Source organism: Miniopterus natalensis, chromosome 10, assembly GCF_054644295.1.
Source record: "Miniopterus natalensis isolate mMinNat1 chromosome 10, mMinNat1.hap1, whole genome shotgun sequence".
Classification (NCBI taxonomy): Eukaryota; Metazoa; Chordata; class Mammalia; order Chiroptera; family Miniopteridae; genus Miniopterus; species Miniopterus natalensis.
The window spans coordinates 57510457-57527847 of NC_142090.1; the positions used below are offsets into that span (position 1 = coordinate 57510457).

The following is a 17391-nucleotide window of genomic DNA, read 5'->3' on the forward strand; positions in this document are numbered from 1 at the left end:
TTATAGCTTTAAACATAAAGCGACTTCTAAAAGAACCTTTTGAAGAGTGTGTATTGTAAAGAAGATAGGGCAACTTGCCTTGCTATTTATCAAGACCTACTATGAAACCGTAGTAATTAAAATTGTGTGGCACTAGGCCAGGAATAGATCGATGGAATGGAATATACAGGTGGTTGGCTTTCTCAGAGACGATATTGCCATAAGAGAAGGATGGCGCTGGGGCAGTTAGCACTCCGTGCAAAAAAATAAAAATTAGATCCTTTCACCTTATTAAAAAAAATTAATTACAAAATGATGAATTAAAGCCTTAAATATGAGAAGTTAAACTATAAAAATCTTAGAAGAAAACATGGGAAAATAACTTTATTATAATAAGGTAGGAAAAGACTGAAAAACCAGAAGAGCTTAAACTGTACAGGAGAAGATTGATGCAGTTAATTACTGTAAAACTTCGAAATGTCTTTCTGACAAAATCAGAATAACAGTCTATAAATTGAGAGAAGACATTTATCACCCCTGTGACTGATAAAGGATTAGAATCCAACTGCGTAAAGAACTCCTACATATCTAAAAGAAAATAACTCAGTAGAGAAATAAAGAACAGAGACTTCCAGGTGACAGAGAAAATCTCAGATTTCCAAAAAACACTTAACCCTGTTGGTAATCAGAGAAAATGCAAATGAATATAACAGTGAGCTACCATTTCACATTTAACGGGTTGGGAAGACACTATTAGTCATACGTTATATCCATATAACCACTTTGGGAAACAATTCGGCAACTTTAGTAAAATTCAATGTAGGCATCCCCTGTATGATTCTGGTGTCACATGACAAAACCCTTCTCAGTGGGAATAAGAGGACATGAACCAGAATGCTCATCATAGCAGTTTGCACTAGTGAATGATTTATTTATAAAATGAATGCTGAAAGCAATGAAAATGATCTAGATCTACTTTTGACAATTTGAATAATTTTTAAAGCATAATGTTGAGTAACAAAAGCAAGTTACAGAAGATACATACAGTATGATACATTTGAAGAAAAATCATTTATTTTTTGTTAATCCTCACCAAGGATGTTTTTTCCATTGATTTTTAGAGAGTTGAAGGAAGGAAGGGAGGGAGAGAGAGAGAAACATCGATGTGAGGGAGACACATCCATTGGTTGCACCCTTTCAGTGCATGGGCCGGTGCTCTAACCATTAAGCCACACGGGCCAGGGCCATTTGAAGAAAATTTTAAAATATTTTTATTCTGGGAAGAGGAGGAGGGGGAAGGCATAATATTTATTTCTCTAAAAAAACTAAAGCAAGTATAACAAAATTTTTACATGTTTCAACTTATAGATATGTATATGTCTGATATATTGAGTAGTTTATTTGAAATGTTTTGTTTTAAATTTCTTGATATAAAGTAAATTATTACTATTCCTCCACAGATTTCTTCTTCAGTCATGGTAACAGTTTTCATGGTACCGGCGGCCGTGGCAACAAGTTTGCCCACATGCGCTACACTCTAAGACTCCTGAGAGCCATGGTCTACCTTCAGGATGACGCTGTAAACCAGGATCTTTGTGAAAAGGGAACAATTCAGCAACTCATAGGTAAAATGGAACATGCCTGGTACTGATGCAAGTAGAATAGTTACAAATTAGAGGTTTTGTTTAAAATGTTTTTCTACAAATTTATTTTGTTTTTATAGCTGAGAAACTCCTGAATATTTTCTTGATTTTTGTTTCCTATTGTTGCTATAAATCAGTTTCTTTACCTAAACATTCATGATCACTCATCCTTTAAACATTTGTTTTCTCAAGTCATATACCATTTCACTTAGGATTATCTTCCTCTTTTCTGATTTTTTAATGGGCTATTGTTATAGTTCATTCTTCTAGTAATAAGATTATCACTTTCTGGTCAGGCCTTTTAGAGTCATTTTAAGAGAGGATGTTACATTTTCCAGGGCTTCTGACGTAGCAAAACACGGGTGCACTGGTGTACGCAGGAGTGTACGCAGGACGTCCTGACCCTGATATGAAGTATCAGGATCGCCTGGATTTTCAACTTAGAATTGGCTATGCTAAGTTGCCTTATCCTCAAAATACATACATGTGAGCTCAGTGTAAAATTCAGAACCCCTAAAAACAGCTTTTCACTTTTTGTTAAATTAAATACAGTCTGCCAGCCCTAACCTTTCCTGACTTTGAAAAGTAAGAGCTATTTTAGCCATGTTTATATTCAGTGATTGCCTCATGAGTAAGTGATATAATTTGCTGGGTGTCAGTGAATTTCAAACGCCCACTCAGAACTCTCCTGCCTGTTAAGCTAGAGTGCCTGCTCTTCCATCACTAGTGGAGTGGAGTGTGCTCTCTAATAATACTAACAAGCAAACAAGACTATGAAAGGATGTTAGACAGATACGGTCACTCTATGGGGAATTTGCTTAGGATGACCAAACCTGAAAGCAGATGGTTTCACTTCCATGCACTTTTTTTTATTTTTATGTTTTATTGATTTTAGAGAGAGGAAGGGAGAGGGAGAGGGAGAGGGAAACATCAATGATGAAAGAGAATCATTGATCGGCTGCCTCCTTCACGCCCCCTGCTGGGGATGGAGCCCCAAACCCGGCATGTGCCCTGACTGGGAATTAAACCATGACCTCCTGGTTCATAGGTCGACATCAGCCACTCACCCACTCCAGCTGGGCCAGAAGTCAGTCTTAAGACCCCAGCCTAACTGGGTGGAATTCAGGAAATACAATTTCCATCTGTCCAGGAAGAAGTCTTAATCTTCTCTGGGTGGAAAGGGGTAGGGAAATGGGAAAACTAACAGCAAGTGTTCCTTTCTTAGGACCCTTTTCCTTTAACGTGAAAGAAGCCTGATCTTTATCATGTGAGAGTTGTTAGAGGCGGGACTTTCTCTTACTGACTCTAACAGAGGGCTCTGCAGTAGTAATATGCTCCACAAACAGTAACTGCATTGTCAATGTAGATGTTTATGCTTATATACCTTTTGTGTATGCACTGGGGTTACAAACATGTATGAGCAGGACACTGGGGACCTTGCCCTTAAAACAAAAGAAAAGATGCATGTCATAGAAAGATATCACATGTTACCATGTACTATCAATAAGACTAATGAGTATTAGACTAAATACGATAGAAACTAAAGTGCTTGGGTAGTTTTCAGAGCTGGGCAGTCTTTTTTTTTTTTTTTGTCTAGTTAACATTTATTGAGTGCTTATTATACACAGGACACTGTTCCAAGTACTTTAAATATACAACCTGATTTAATCCTAATGATAATTCTTGGTACAGGTACCTATTTTATAGATAAGAAAGTTATGGAACTTTCCAGAAGCTATGCTTCAGGGACTGGGGGGGCGGGAGGGATTAGGGAGTTGTTATTTAATGGGTAGATGAAACTTGCAAACTTGAGTCAGGCCCAGATTGTGAATGGTTTTGAATATAATGCCAAGGGTATAATTAGAGTGCAAAAAGGGTGCATTTACTGTGTGTCTACTGTATGCCAGGCATATACCTAATCTTACAACTCCCCTATTTGATAAAAATTATTAGCTACATTTGTACTAACAAAGCAGACATTTTTTTCTCCCTAAATCCTGATAGTAAGTGGCAAGGGGGGGCGGAGCCTGACCTCTTAACATGCTCTCTATCTACTATACTCCTCTCCACTCTTTATGACAATTACTGTTAATCCTCTTTTGGTTTCTGATCACCTGATGAAAGCTGTCAGTCCTGATACACATGGCAATACAAACTAAATTTTGCTTATGATTTATTTCATTGCATGGGAATTTGATTTCCTTCATAGGGACTAATTATAAAAACAAGTTTTACAAAGAATTATTTCTCATTTTTTATCTTTACTATTCTTATTTTTAATTTAAATATTTTAAAATTTTAAACTGTAAAATATAATGTTAAATGTACCATCTTACTCATTTTTTAAAGATTTTTTTTTATTGATTTTTAGAGAGAGAGGAAGGGAGAGAGAAAAAAAATTAATGTCAGAGCAGAGCAACATTGATCAGCTGTCTCCTGCATGCCCCCTACCAGGGGTGTGCCCTGACCCGGAATTGAACCAGCAACCCCTCAGTGCATGGGAAAATGCCCAGCCAACTGAGGCACACTGGCCAGAGCCCATTTCAGTCATTTTTAAGTGTACAGTTCACTAGTATTAAGTACATTCATACTGTTTTGCAACCAATCTCCAGAACCCTCTTGATCTTGTAAAACTGAAACTCTATAACTATTAAGTAATAATTTGCTTTTCCCGCCTTCCCCCCAGCCGCTGACATAGACCATCCTACTTTCTGTGTCTATGAATTTGACTACTGTAGGTCCCTATATTAGTGGGATATATTGTATTTTACTTGTCTTTTTCTGACTAGCATGTTTTACTTAGCATGATGACCTCAAAGTTCATCCGTGTTGTAGAATGTGTCAGCATTTCCTCCCTTTTATTTTTCAATTAAAACAAATTGTTTTATAACAACACACATTTATTATCTTGAAGTTCTGTAGTCCAGAAGTCTAACTTACATCTCACCAGGCTAATCTTGAGATGGTGGCAGGACTGGTTTCTTTCTGGAGGCACTAGGCGAGAATCTGTTTCCTTGCCTTTTCCAGCATTTAGAGGCTGCCTGACTCCATCATCTTCAATGCCAGCAAGGCCAGTTGAGTTTTCCTCAGCTCCCATCACTCAGAAAATACTCCCTCTTAAAGGAGGGATAATATTTCATTATATGTATAGACTACATTTCATTCATTCATCAATAAAGATGGGCTACTTCCAACTTTGGGCTACTGTGAATAATTCTGCTGTGAACATGGGTGTACAAATACTTTTTGAAACCCTGATTTTAATTATTTGGATTTTACCCAGACATAGAATTACAAGATCATTTGGATATTCTGTTTTTAATTTTTTTAAAGAATTGTCATACTGTTTTCTATAGTGGCTGCACTATTATACATTCCCACCAACAGTGCACAAGTTTTCCAACTTTCCCCCATCTTTTCCGATACTTTTGCTTTGTTTTGTTTTACAGTAGCCATCCTAATGGATGTGAGTTGGTATCTCCTTGTGGTTTTGATTTGTATTCCCTAACGATTAGTGATGTTGAGCATCTTTTTATGATATTGTTGCCATTTGTGTATCTTCTTTGGAGAAATGTCTAGTTAAGTTCTCTGCCAATTTTTAAATCTATTGCTTGTTTTTTCATTGTTGAGTTTTAGGAGTTCTTTATATATTCTGAGTATGAATCTTGTATCAGATATATGATTTGCAAATATTTTCTCCCAGTCCATTAGTTGCCTTTTCAGTCTGTTGATTGTGTCCTTTGATACACAGAAATTTTTAATTTTTTTCTGTCAACTTGCTATAAAAGTTTCTTACTACTTAATCTTAATTTCTGTACTCATCTTTTTTTAAAATTACAGTTTATTTCAATATTATTTTGTATTGGTTTCAGGTGTACAGCATAGTAGTTTGACAGTCATATACTTTACAAAGTGTTTCTATGGTATTTCCAGTACCCACTTGGTCCCATACATAGTTATTACAATATTATTGACTGTATTCCCTGTGCTGTACTTTACATCCCCATGCCTATTTTGTAACTAATAATTTGTACATCTTACTCCCTTCACCTCTTTCAAGGGCAGCACAATCTTAACAGGAAGCTTTATTGAGTTGAGGTATACCAGGCTAGTTTCAAGAAATTAAAAGAGAGAGAGAAAGAAAGAGAGAGAGACCCCTTCAAGCAAAGGGACAGCATGAGCAGAGACATGATGGAGTCAAAGTTTTATGAAGATAAGTTTAACTGTCTTTCTAGCCAGGGGCCAAGATAGAAAGAGTTTTGAATGGCAGAAAATAGAGTTTGAACTCTATCATCTTTAGGCATGGGGAGCCACTAGTGGTTTTGACCAGGGAAGCTATATGTATAATGCTGTTTTAGGAAGAGGAATCTGGAAGAAATATATCGGATGATTTAGAATGGAACAATCAGAGGGTAAAGGCAGAGAATTAAACGATACTGAAATAAGAGGAAAATAATTCAGTATTAACATAACATGTGGTGCAGACAACAGGGAAAGTGACATGCCTACACCCAGGTGGGAAGGAGAATGAGATGACCTAGAAAGGAGCAGACCTATGGGTAGCCAGGTCGCGCTTCTAGAAGATGCTCCTATAAGAGGCATAGAGGCCCCTCTGTCCATGGTCTGCCCCTGCACTGGGCCTCCAGCGTGCTCAGCTAGCCTCGCTAGGGGCCGATCCCCCACCAATAATTCATCCTCACAGGACCAAGAATCACCCCTTCAGGGCCAGCTTTGGAGATGGGCTGTGATTTCCATGGTCCTTCTACTTTGGAACATAGCTGCACACCATCTGCTAATGCTAGTGACCCCTTTAACAGAGGAAAAATGGCTTTTGTTCCTCATTTAGAGCTTTAAGGAGCATTCCTTTTTTGAGGCAAAATTTTATTGTGCATGTTGTTGCATCAGTGTAAGTGACTGTTTTCAAGGCTTTTTAAATTTTGATGAGAAGCAAGGGAGAGATTTTAAAAGACATGGGAATCCTGCTACCTAAAGTTGTTGAAGACTCCTTCACATAGACATAAGGAGAGGCTGCAGAAAGACAGAACAAGAATAGAAATGCTTATGGTGGAATCTAATAAACAAAATAGACTGAGGAACAAAATAGATCCAGAGACATAGAAGCATGGAACAGACTGAGGGATTTTAGAGGAAAGGAGGGGGTGGGGGAGTGGGTGGAGAGATTAGCCAAAGAACTTATGTGCACATATGCATAACCCATGGGCAGACAGCAGTGTGGAGAAGGCCTGGGGGAGGGCGGAATCGGGGGGGAGGGATCAATGGGGGGGAGGGGGATAGCTGTGATACTTTCAACAATGAAGATAAATTTTTAAAAAGTAAAGAAATACTTATGGAGGTCTTCTACCTTTGCTTAAAATTGATCCTATTTATTAATCACAAGAAGAGATGACGCAGAAGCAACAGCAGCTAAGGTCAGTCATTTTGGTCATGTATTTGCAACGGCACTCATTTCCGTCTCATGAAACTGCATATTTTTAAGTGGTTTTGTTTACTGAGCAAAGTATCAGGTTGTTAGGGCATCTTAATGACATTCCATTAATTCTGTACTAGAAATTCTGTATAGATGGGGCTACTGATTTATTGAGAGTTCAAAGAATCCATTTATCATCTGCCTACATCTTCTAGGCAACTATGCAATGAAAACAGCCCTTTTTAAAATTATTTCTCTAGCTGAAATTTTATAAGAAAGGATTTCAAAGCAGTAACTGATCAAAATAAAGATATACTATCCAATGACTTTGCATTCTTTAAATTTTTTCATATCAGAAATATTTAAAAATACAATAAGCAAGTTTAATGACAAGGAAGAGGCCATTATTTTGGAAATTCAATCGGACATATTACTTATCTTATCTGGTCTTTGTGAAAATAACATTCCCAGGAAGGTATGTATGCCTTTGAATCAAAGTTTTATTTAGATCTCCCAGTCACCTAATGCTATGAACTTTTTCTTAGTAAGTGTTCATAAATGTTGGTGTTGTTTAATCTCGTGGAAATTTAATTTAATATTTTTTATAATTAGAATAGAATTATATACAGTAAAGTGTATAGATCTTAAGTATAGTCAATAGGCTTTGAGAAATGTATACACTCGTTTAACCAATATCCTCATTAAAATATAGAATATTGTTATCTACCTATAAAATTTACTCATGTCCCTTAGCAACCATCCTCCCACTTGCCTCCAAGAAACCACTATTCTGATTTCTCTCCCCCTAAATTAGTTTTACCTATTCTTTAACTTTGTATTAATGGGATCATTTACTCTTTTATATCTGGTTCCTGTCATCCAGCCGTCATATTTCTGAAATATATCCATGTTGTTGCATGGATCATTATTGCTAATTGTATTGCTGAATAGTATTTCACTGTATGAACATAGCAGACATTTGTTTCTCCATTCCCCTACTAATAAATACGTAGGCTGTTTCCATTGGGAACTATTATATGTAAAGCATCGATGAGCATTGTTGTGCTAGTCTTTTTGTGGACAGAATGCTCTCATGTCTCTTGGGTAAATACATAGTAGTGCAATTGATGGATCATAAAGTAAGTGTTTGTTTTTAACAAACTGGTAAATAGTTTTCCTAAGGGAGTTGTCCCGTTATAAATGCTGGCGTGGGTTTGAATCAAGTTCATACCTAAAACCCAAAAGGGGGAAAAGGAGCTAATTCCCTTTGATCTTTTTTAACTCCATAGCAAACTCTGAGTCTGAGAAATTGATAACTTAAATAGCAAGAGACAGAATTGGAAAGATAATAAAAAGTTATGAAGGTTTCAATAAAGGGATTTTAGAGAGAGACAACAGGAACAGCAAAGGATCCTTAGCTCCAAGCTTTGATGCGACTTTTCATATCCTACCACTCTGTGCCTGTGCTCTTCTGGAAAAATTCTCAGTCTTGGTTGTTGGGAACTAGAACTGAACCACAAAGCAATGAGAAAGGTAATTGGTAAGGGGCCAGTATGAACTGGTAATAACTTCATATCAATTATTAAAGTTTTTTGTTTTTTTTAAATATATCTTTATTGATTTCAGAGAGAGGAAAGGAGAGGGAGAGAGAGATAGAAACATCGATGAGAGAGTCATTTATCGGCTGCAGCCCACAACCCGGGCATGTGCCCTGACCGGGAATTGAACCCCGATCCCCTGGAGCCTAGGTCAACGCTCAACTGCTGAGCCACGCCCGGCCGGGCTAAAGTTTTTTTTTTTAATTTTTGTACCAGAGGATATATTTTTTCCATTGATTTTTTTTTTTTTTTTTTAGAGAGAGAGTGTGGAAGGGAGGGAGAAGGGGGGAAGAAAGAGAGAAACATCGAGGTTGCCTCACACATCAATTGGTTGCCTCCTGCACGCTCCCCAATCAGGGCCAAGGATTGAACCGCACCCAAGGTACCCTTGACCAGGAATCGAATCCAAGACCCTTCGTTTCATAGGCCGATGTTCTAACTACTGAGCCAAACTGGCCAGGACTAAATTATTAAAGTTTTAACTGCCATTTATATTTTTGTTTCTCTTTTGGGAACTTTAGAAAATTTTCCATGATGGAACTTTAGCCTCTTAAATTATTTGCTGCTATCTAGTATTCATCTGACATGATGATTGAATACTTTCATTATACTGTGGAAGAAAATTATGGGACAAGCCTTAGGGTTTATTTTTCTAAAAGAGAAAGAAAGGGGAAAAACAAAACATATAAAGCAACATTAAACTGGGCTACTGATTGATGCCCTCTCTTAAAATGGGGCTTTACAATAGTTTGTTGTAAATTCTTGAGAACAACTGAGTACAAATTCAGAAACAAAAAATTGAATTAAAAGTACTATTTTCCTAATAATGTTGTATTTATCTGAAAGAGGAAGTTTTAGGGTACAGGATGAAATGGGAAAGGAAGGGAATATTTATTTTTTATTTATTTATTTATTTATTTATTTATTTATTTCAAGAAATAATTTTAAATAAATCTCTTAGGAAATTTTTGGAACTGAAGGAGTGGATATAATTCTTGGTGTAATGAAAACAGACCCCAAGAAGGTTCAGAGTGGATTAGGCTATAATGTACTTCTTTTTAGTACATTGGACAGCATTTGGTGAGTATTACTGTAATCACAATACAAGAAAAGTACCTCTATAGCTATGTATGCTTATTTTCTTCCCTCAAAATCACACCAGAAAGATAACTCCCTCAATGCCTTTTTCTTTTTAATAGTCCAGAAATGACACTTACCAGTGATTTTATATGTAGAAAATCCTAAATAATACACACACACACAAAAACACACACACAAAATAACTGTTAGAACTAATAAATAAATTAGGTAAAGTTGTGGGATACAAAATCAACATATAAAAATCAGTTGCATTTCTACACACCAGTACTGAGCTATCTGAAAAGGAAATTAAGAAAATAATCTAGAGCATGAAAAAGCATAAAATAACTGCAACAGCACCAGAAATCATAAAATAACTTTTTTTTAAAGAAGGAACCATGTTAAATAATTACAAATTAATACTGAGCCATAAATAATGAAGTAATAGCCATGTTAAATAGGAAGGGGACAGAGAAATTGGGCTCCAGGAAGCTTACGATGCCTGGGAGAAATGATGGAGGCAGCCTCTTCGACCAGCTCAGCCTATATCCCCCCTCCCCCAGGAAAACCCTAAAGGCAGCCCCCACAGCAACTTCAATCCCTCACTCCCTGCAAACTGCACAGGCCTCCGCAGCAGGCACTTTACAAATAATCTCAACTGCAGAGATAAGATGAAACTAAAAATCATCCAATGAGGCAAACCAACACCATGAAAGAGACAATAAATGAATAAATTTGGAAGAAACAGTTGCTAGAGTAACCAGATGAGACCTTTAAGAATAACTAATATGAAATATCGAGGGAGCATATTGCATCTATGGGAAAGAAATAGGCAATTATGAAAAAGAATTAGTTGATTCTGGTTTTAGAGTAGCTGAAATTAAACTACTCTGGCAAAGCCTAGTCAAAGTTCAGTTTTTAAGTAAAAAAATTACTTGTTTTGGGGGAATGAAGAGAAATACTTTGAAAAAAATTTTGATAGGAATAAACTGACAAATTGAGTTTAACAATAAACCCTTGTTAAGTGAATATCTTTCTTGTCAAGGTGCTGCATTTTGGCTTGTTATGCCTCAGAGGATTACTTTCTTGAAAAGGAAGGCATTTTTCTCCTGTTGGATTTATTGGCAGTAAGTATGATGATAACAATTGTAGAACAAAAAATAAATGTCTTTATTAACCCTTTCCAAGCTGAATACCACAAAACATTATTTTGTAACTAAATGTGCCCCCGAAGTATTCAAATGTTTGTTTTAATCAAAACCCCTATGGGAGATTTGTAATATGCACTTGCATATTAAAGGCTCTGAAAACTCCTTCAGTGAAGAAGTCAGTTTATGTAGGACAGTGTTCCCAAACACGTGACAGCAGAGAAATTGTTTCATGGGGTTTTTTCTCACCAACCTTTAAAGAAACTGTGAAGTGCTAAACTATATCAAAACCTGTAATTGTTTAATAACTTCTAGCCTTTTCTCTTAGTGTAAAAAGTTAAGGGCCATGTTAGAGAAAGGAGTAGAGACCAGCATTTATTTATTTATTTATTTATTTATTTATTTATTTATTTATTTATTTATTTTGAGAACTTCGTATAATTTGTAGGTAATGTGAAGAAGCTAGTGGGTCAAGGACCATTTTACAGAATAAGCAGGGGTGAGGATACTCAGCCTTCCAGGAAAGACGGTTGCCAGTTAGCAGCTGTGACAAATGGCAAGGACCCTGATTTATCCTCAAAGTAAACCCCTACTGGCCTCAGTTATGAGTGAGTCCATAGTCAAGATGATGCGGGGGGAAAAGTATAATTTTGTTTTGATAAAACTTTGGGAGATGTTCTTACAGAGTTCTAGCTATGTCACTGTTGATTGCCACCATTCTTGATTTTATTAACAGAATAACAAACCTTCTTTGATTTAGTAAAGGTACTAAAGTTATTTGTGTCCTTTCATCTCTCTGAAAGAAAATGCGGTGAATATAAACTGTAATTGAAAAACATTTTTTAAAAACTCAACTAGGAAAAAAGATAAATAAATAAATTACATTTAAAAGAGAAAATTAGTTGATACTAGAGATAAGAGAGCAAACTCATTAGATATAAAACATTACAAACAAAAATAAGTTAATAAGAATTATAATAAATAACCCACCTTGATAAACAGGAATGAGTCATAATCAGAAACCCTTGTTAAGTTCAGAAGATTGAATATATACAGAAGACTGTATGTGTTGCTCCGCTAATGTCCTAAGTGATGTTCGGCTCCCATGTTTCTCTGCATACAGTACAAGCAGCCCAGAGATGTGTGGCGATGTGTCGGGATTCTCAAAGTCACAAAGTTTATTTGGCTCATCTTCCTGGAATCTTGTTTTTTCCTAAAGATTTGGAAGTGAGGGATTATACTAAACGTGTGTCCATATATTAAATACTTAAATTTTATATTAATATTTAAGATTATATAGAAGATTTCAAAGACATTTCTCACTTGTGTTCACTCTGCTTTGCTGTTAGAGTTTCTTTGATGGACAGGTACAGAGACTGGTAGGACAAGTCATGTAGCACAGTCATTGTGACCATAGGCTGGCATCCTGTACTTGTTAGCTGTACAACTTGGACAAGTTATTTAACATCTCTGATATCAGCTTCTTCAAAACAGAGATGACAACAGTATCTACCTCATACACTGTTGGGAGGATTATGGGTGATACGTGTATGCATGGGTCACTTTTGTTCATATATATACACACAATGTTATTTTATAAAAAAATGTTTTTATTGATTTCAGAGAGAGGAAGGGAGAGGGAGAGAGAGAGAGAAACATCAGTGATGAGAGAGTCATTGATGGGCTGCCTCCTGCACGCCCCCGACTGGTAATTGAGCCTACAGCCCAGGCATGTAGCCTGACCAGGAATCAAATGGTGATCTCCTGGTTCATAGGTCGACACTCAACTACTGAGCTACACTGGCCGGGCTACACAATGTTATTCTATCTAACATTAGTTAGAATAGTTTCTGACACATATTTTTGCTATGCAAGTGTTTTCTATTTTTATGAATATAATTATTAGGTTGTATTTAATGTAGTTTGAACCAGTCAAGTTAAATTACAAATTACAATTACATTCTTTAATGACATTTTTATATTAACCTCAATCCGTCTCCTAAAAGTGAAGTATAGAAGTAAAAAACTCATTTTATTGAGAATTCTGCTTAATATAACCTGCTAAAATATTTATTCAGTGTGCAATAATAATAATTGCTAATAGTGGTTAAATATTATTGAGAGCTTACTGTGTAACAGGCAGTCTCATAGTTATTATGACTTATCATAATAACTCTCTAAAGCAAGTAAATGTTATTATCCTTCATTTAATAAAAGAGGAAACTGATAATGTTTATAATTTAAACAACCAGTTACATGCTTCCTTTGCTATTCTACTAGCAGTATACTATAAGAGTTTATAAATAAAAAACATTTCACACAGAAACCATCACTGTGTAGAGGCCATTGCTATGGATCACTTCTCTCTACCTAAATATTGTTTACTGAAAACTAGTTCTAACAAAACAAAAGAAATACACTTGATAATTTTTCTTAAGTTCTTAAGTACTCTTTTATTATGGATGCTGACTTTCAAAATACAAAATTACACCTCATTTTGAATTATTTTCATATGTGACTACCACTTGCAATTACCATCAGTTCTTCTCTTAGTAACAATGAGGTTATAGCTACTATGAGTCCTTACACGCCTTAAAGCATGTAAATTGGAAAGATCCTATTTCAGTGATTTATATACAGCAGTGTTGACCTTGCTCCACCTAAAATGAACATCTTTACTTACTTTTGCACTCTCCCTTTTCCCTAGTCAACCAAATCTATTTCATTTTAGGTCATGATGTATGTTTGTAACTACATCCGAATTATATTGAATCTTTTTCTTTTTACTCTTTTTAATTCCTAATGTTTGAAAATTTATTTATTATAATGGACATCTGTTTTAACAGGAGATTAGCCCAAATCACACTTAAGTAGAGTTTCAATTTTATAAGGCAATGATTTAGAAGAAACTTATTAATACAAATGTTTCTCCTATTTTAAGGTAATAGTGCTTAATATTTATTGCAACTTTTTTCTTTTCTGTTTCCTTGCAAAAGCTGAACCAAAAAAAATTCTGCAGTCTAATACTTGCAATAATGGTTGAGTTTTGTGATAACCCCAAAACTGCGGCTCATGTCAATGCTTGGCGAGGAAAGAAAGACCAAACGGCTGCTAGTCTTTTAATTAAATTGTGGAGACAGGAAGAAAAGGAACTAGGAGTGAAACGTGATAAACATGGGATGATTATTGGTGAGTGTACTTATTATTGTTAGTACAAGCCATTAGATGCATATTTTGTTTAAAAGAGATCTTTAAAAGATTAGGAAAGTAATAGACACATAGCAGTATGGTGGTTACCAGAGGGGAGGGGGGAGGGGGAAGAAGGGAAAGGGGGTGCAATGTAGGATGACAAAAGGAGACTGGACTTCGGTGGTGAGCACACAATGCAGTATACACATGATGTATCATAGAATTGTACACTTGTAACATATAATGTTATTAATAACTTATTTAATGTTATAAACATATAATGTTACCCCAATACATTTAATTTTTAAAAAATAAAAAGTAAGATATTAGGAAATTATGACAATTTTTACCCTGTTCTTTAAAGTTCTCTTCACAGGGGTTTGCACATCTTGCCATCATAAATTCTGAATAACTGGAAGAAAACTAAGTAGTAGCAGATTCATATTTCTATAGAAATTTTCAGGAAATGGTATTTGATTATATACTTTAACTTGGAAAAATTAGCAGTACTTCGTAAAGAAGTTTCTTTGGGTTACCTGCTTTTACAAATAGATATTTCAGTAATATTTTATATGCCAGTGAAATTTGGGATGTAAATAGTGTCCTTGAAAACAATTTGTATAATATTTTGTACATTTTTATTGCTTCATATTTATATAATTTACTTTTTATATGAAGAAACTTTTCTAAATAATCAAGTGTTTCATAAATTTTAATTACTAGATTCTAAGTTAATGAAGTTTACAGTATCAGAATTTATAGTTCATTAATCTATTATGCAGTGCTACATTGTATTTTCCCGACCTCTCAATATTCTTATTATGGTTTCATCTAAACTGTTAGTATTAGTTATTTTTAAATGAAAATACTTCTCCTTTAACTTCTGATGATTTCTATCTTCAATATGATTTTATTATTTCTGAGTTTTGATCTATAGCGTTATAAAATAGTTTTTTATATATAGCATAATATATAGAAACCAAAAGCAAAGGAGATTGCATCATTGTTAAATTGACATTGTTCAAAATCCGGATTTCAAAATTAGAAAAGTTACATAAGACTTTCACTTTTTTTTTTTTTTAATATTTTTTTAATCCTCTCCGGAGGATATGGCTTTTTGTTGACTTTTAGGGAGAGAAAGAAAGAGAGAGAAACATGGATGTGAGAGCAGAACATTGATTGGCTGCCTCCCATATGCACCCCTACTGGGGATCGAACACACATCCTACGTACGTGCCCTGTCCAGGAATTGAACCTGCAACCTTTTGGTTTATGGGACAATGCTCCAACCAACTGAGCCACCCAGGCAGGGCAAGAGTTTCACTTTTTTAAAACTAATTTTGTGAAATTTTCATATCTTACATAAATAACAAAAATGAAAGCTATAAGTTTTGCCACAGAATGGGGAAGAAATCACAGATTACTTATGCATTCAAAAGAGTAACCATGTACAAGGCATTATTTTTCTGTGTTATAATGTTTTTATATATTTTATGATGTCTGGACTAAAATCTCAAAATTAAGTATTAATTTACTACAGTTTTTATCTGTTCCTTCTATGTTTTCATGACATCTAATGATTAGATACAAAGAAACCTCTATTTACTAGTTTTCAAGAAGAGCAAAAAATCATGCCACTGCCTGCTAACTGCCCGACTATTGCAGTTATGGATGTTGCGGAGAACATTAGAGCAAAAATCTATGCTGTGTTGGGCAAACTAGGTAAGAAGCTACTCATCAGATACCCAGTTGCCTCTCTGTTTTGCTAAGTATGTATGTTCATTTTGCTTTGGAGCCCATTTTTCAAGCATGGTGAGCAAACTCCCTTTATACAGATAAATGCATGTTCCGTTGTTAACCCAACATCCAGGCTACACCCTGATCAATTAAGTCAGGGTGTGTGGGACCCAAACATCAGTCTTTTTAAAATTTCCCCAGGCAATTCCTGTGTGCAGCCAGGATTAAAGGCAGTTAGTTTAGATGACTAGGCTTAAACACTAAAATTCTGAATCACCTGAGGTTTTTTTTTTAAGTCCTTCCTTCTGATTAAGGAAAGAGTCCTCACTCGTCAGGTTATGAAAGTACAGTATCATGGTCTGACCAGAGCACAGAAACTAGTCCTGTTTAATGCCTAGGTAAGGATGACCTGGCAGCAGGAAGTCAGAAGCTCACAGAAGTAACTTTTTCATAAATCGAGATGAATTCAAAAGTAACTGTTTGAATTTTTTATGATATATGTATATTGGGATCACTTGCTCTGTTAAAGTAATTCTCTCTTTATGAACTTTGTTTAGATTTTGAAAATTTACCTGGCCTATCTACTGAAGATTTTGTCACCCTTTGCATCATACACAGATATCTTGATTTTAAAGTGAGTACCTTCTGAACCTTGTTATTAAAAACTAGTATGGCAAAAAAAATCCATCGGGAAATAAAAGTTCTGTTCATAGCTGTGAGCAGCCACCTGAACTGTGCAATTTTTCTTTTCCATTTTGCATCTGATACTATTCAAAAAACATACAAAAAAATAATTCATTGTGTATTTTCTATGGGATAAGATTTTATCCAACTATTAGTTTATAAAAGAAGTTGAATGTTGCTGAGATAGAGCTATTCAGAAGCCTAGCAGAATGTGTAAAATATAATTTCTTCTCTTTACAGATCATTAGGAGCTAGAATTAAATGAATTATTGCTTATTAAAATAAATTATTAATACTTATTAAAGCATTACTTTATCATTGTTTTATATGATCACATGTCAATTAAAGGATATTAGGTTGCTTACCTTGCTGGTTATATTTTTGGTAAATAAGTACTTTCAAAGTTTCAGGGAAGTCTTTTCAACTAAACATTTTCTTTTACTAATATTAGTATACTGTGTATTTGAATGTTGTAAATGAATAAACTTCTATTTTCAAATGAAAATAAGACTGAATTTTATCTCTATCCTGGATATATACATTTTTCTTTAAATTTTAACATCCTCAAGCACATTCATTTTCAGACAACCCAGAATATGCGATGGAGCTTTCAGTTTGATAGAACCGTGGAGTTAAGAGCTTGAGATTCAGTTACTGCTTTAGCAAGAAGGTGAGGGTCAGGGCTCTGTTTCTCAGGGTGGCTAGGTTCTAGGGTCCCAGGAATTCCCGTGGTCATTCTCCTATAAATTCAGCTTGACTCATCCTTCTATAAAACTTTAGGAAGGAAAACATCAGTAGTTAGGGGGATGAGACTAAAGCAGCAGTTTCTGCAGCTGTGAAAAGAGTGACTGTAAACCAGAGGACAGTGATGATGGCAATGAACTAGACCTGGTTAGTGGAGCCTC

At 35.3% G+C, this 17391-nt stretch overlaps 1 protein-coding gene across 1 annotated transcript in view; it reads left to right on the forward strand.

Annotated features, from left to right (window-relative positions):
* CFAP69 (cilia and flagella associated protein 69) overlaps positions 1-17391 on the forward strand; it is a 55784-nt gene that overhangs the window by 33615 nt on the left and 4778 nt on the right. Inside the window, exons 13-19 of the mRNA XM_016218892.2 lie at positions 1440-1604; positions 7407-7525; positions 9610-9728; positions 10774-10855; positions 13873-14065; positions 15650-15787; positions 16360-16436. Coding sequence (XP_016074378.1) covers positions 1440-1604; positions 7407-7525; positions 9610-9728; positions 10774-10855; positions 13873-14065; positions 15650-15787; positions 16360-16436 — 893 coding nt within the window. The remainder of the gene's footprint in view (positions 1-1439; positions 1605-7406; positions 7526-9609; positions 9729-10773; positions 10856-13872; positions 14066-15649; positions 15788-16359; positions 16437-17391) is intronic.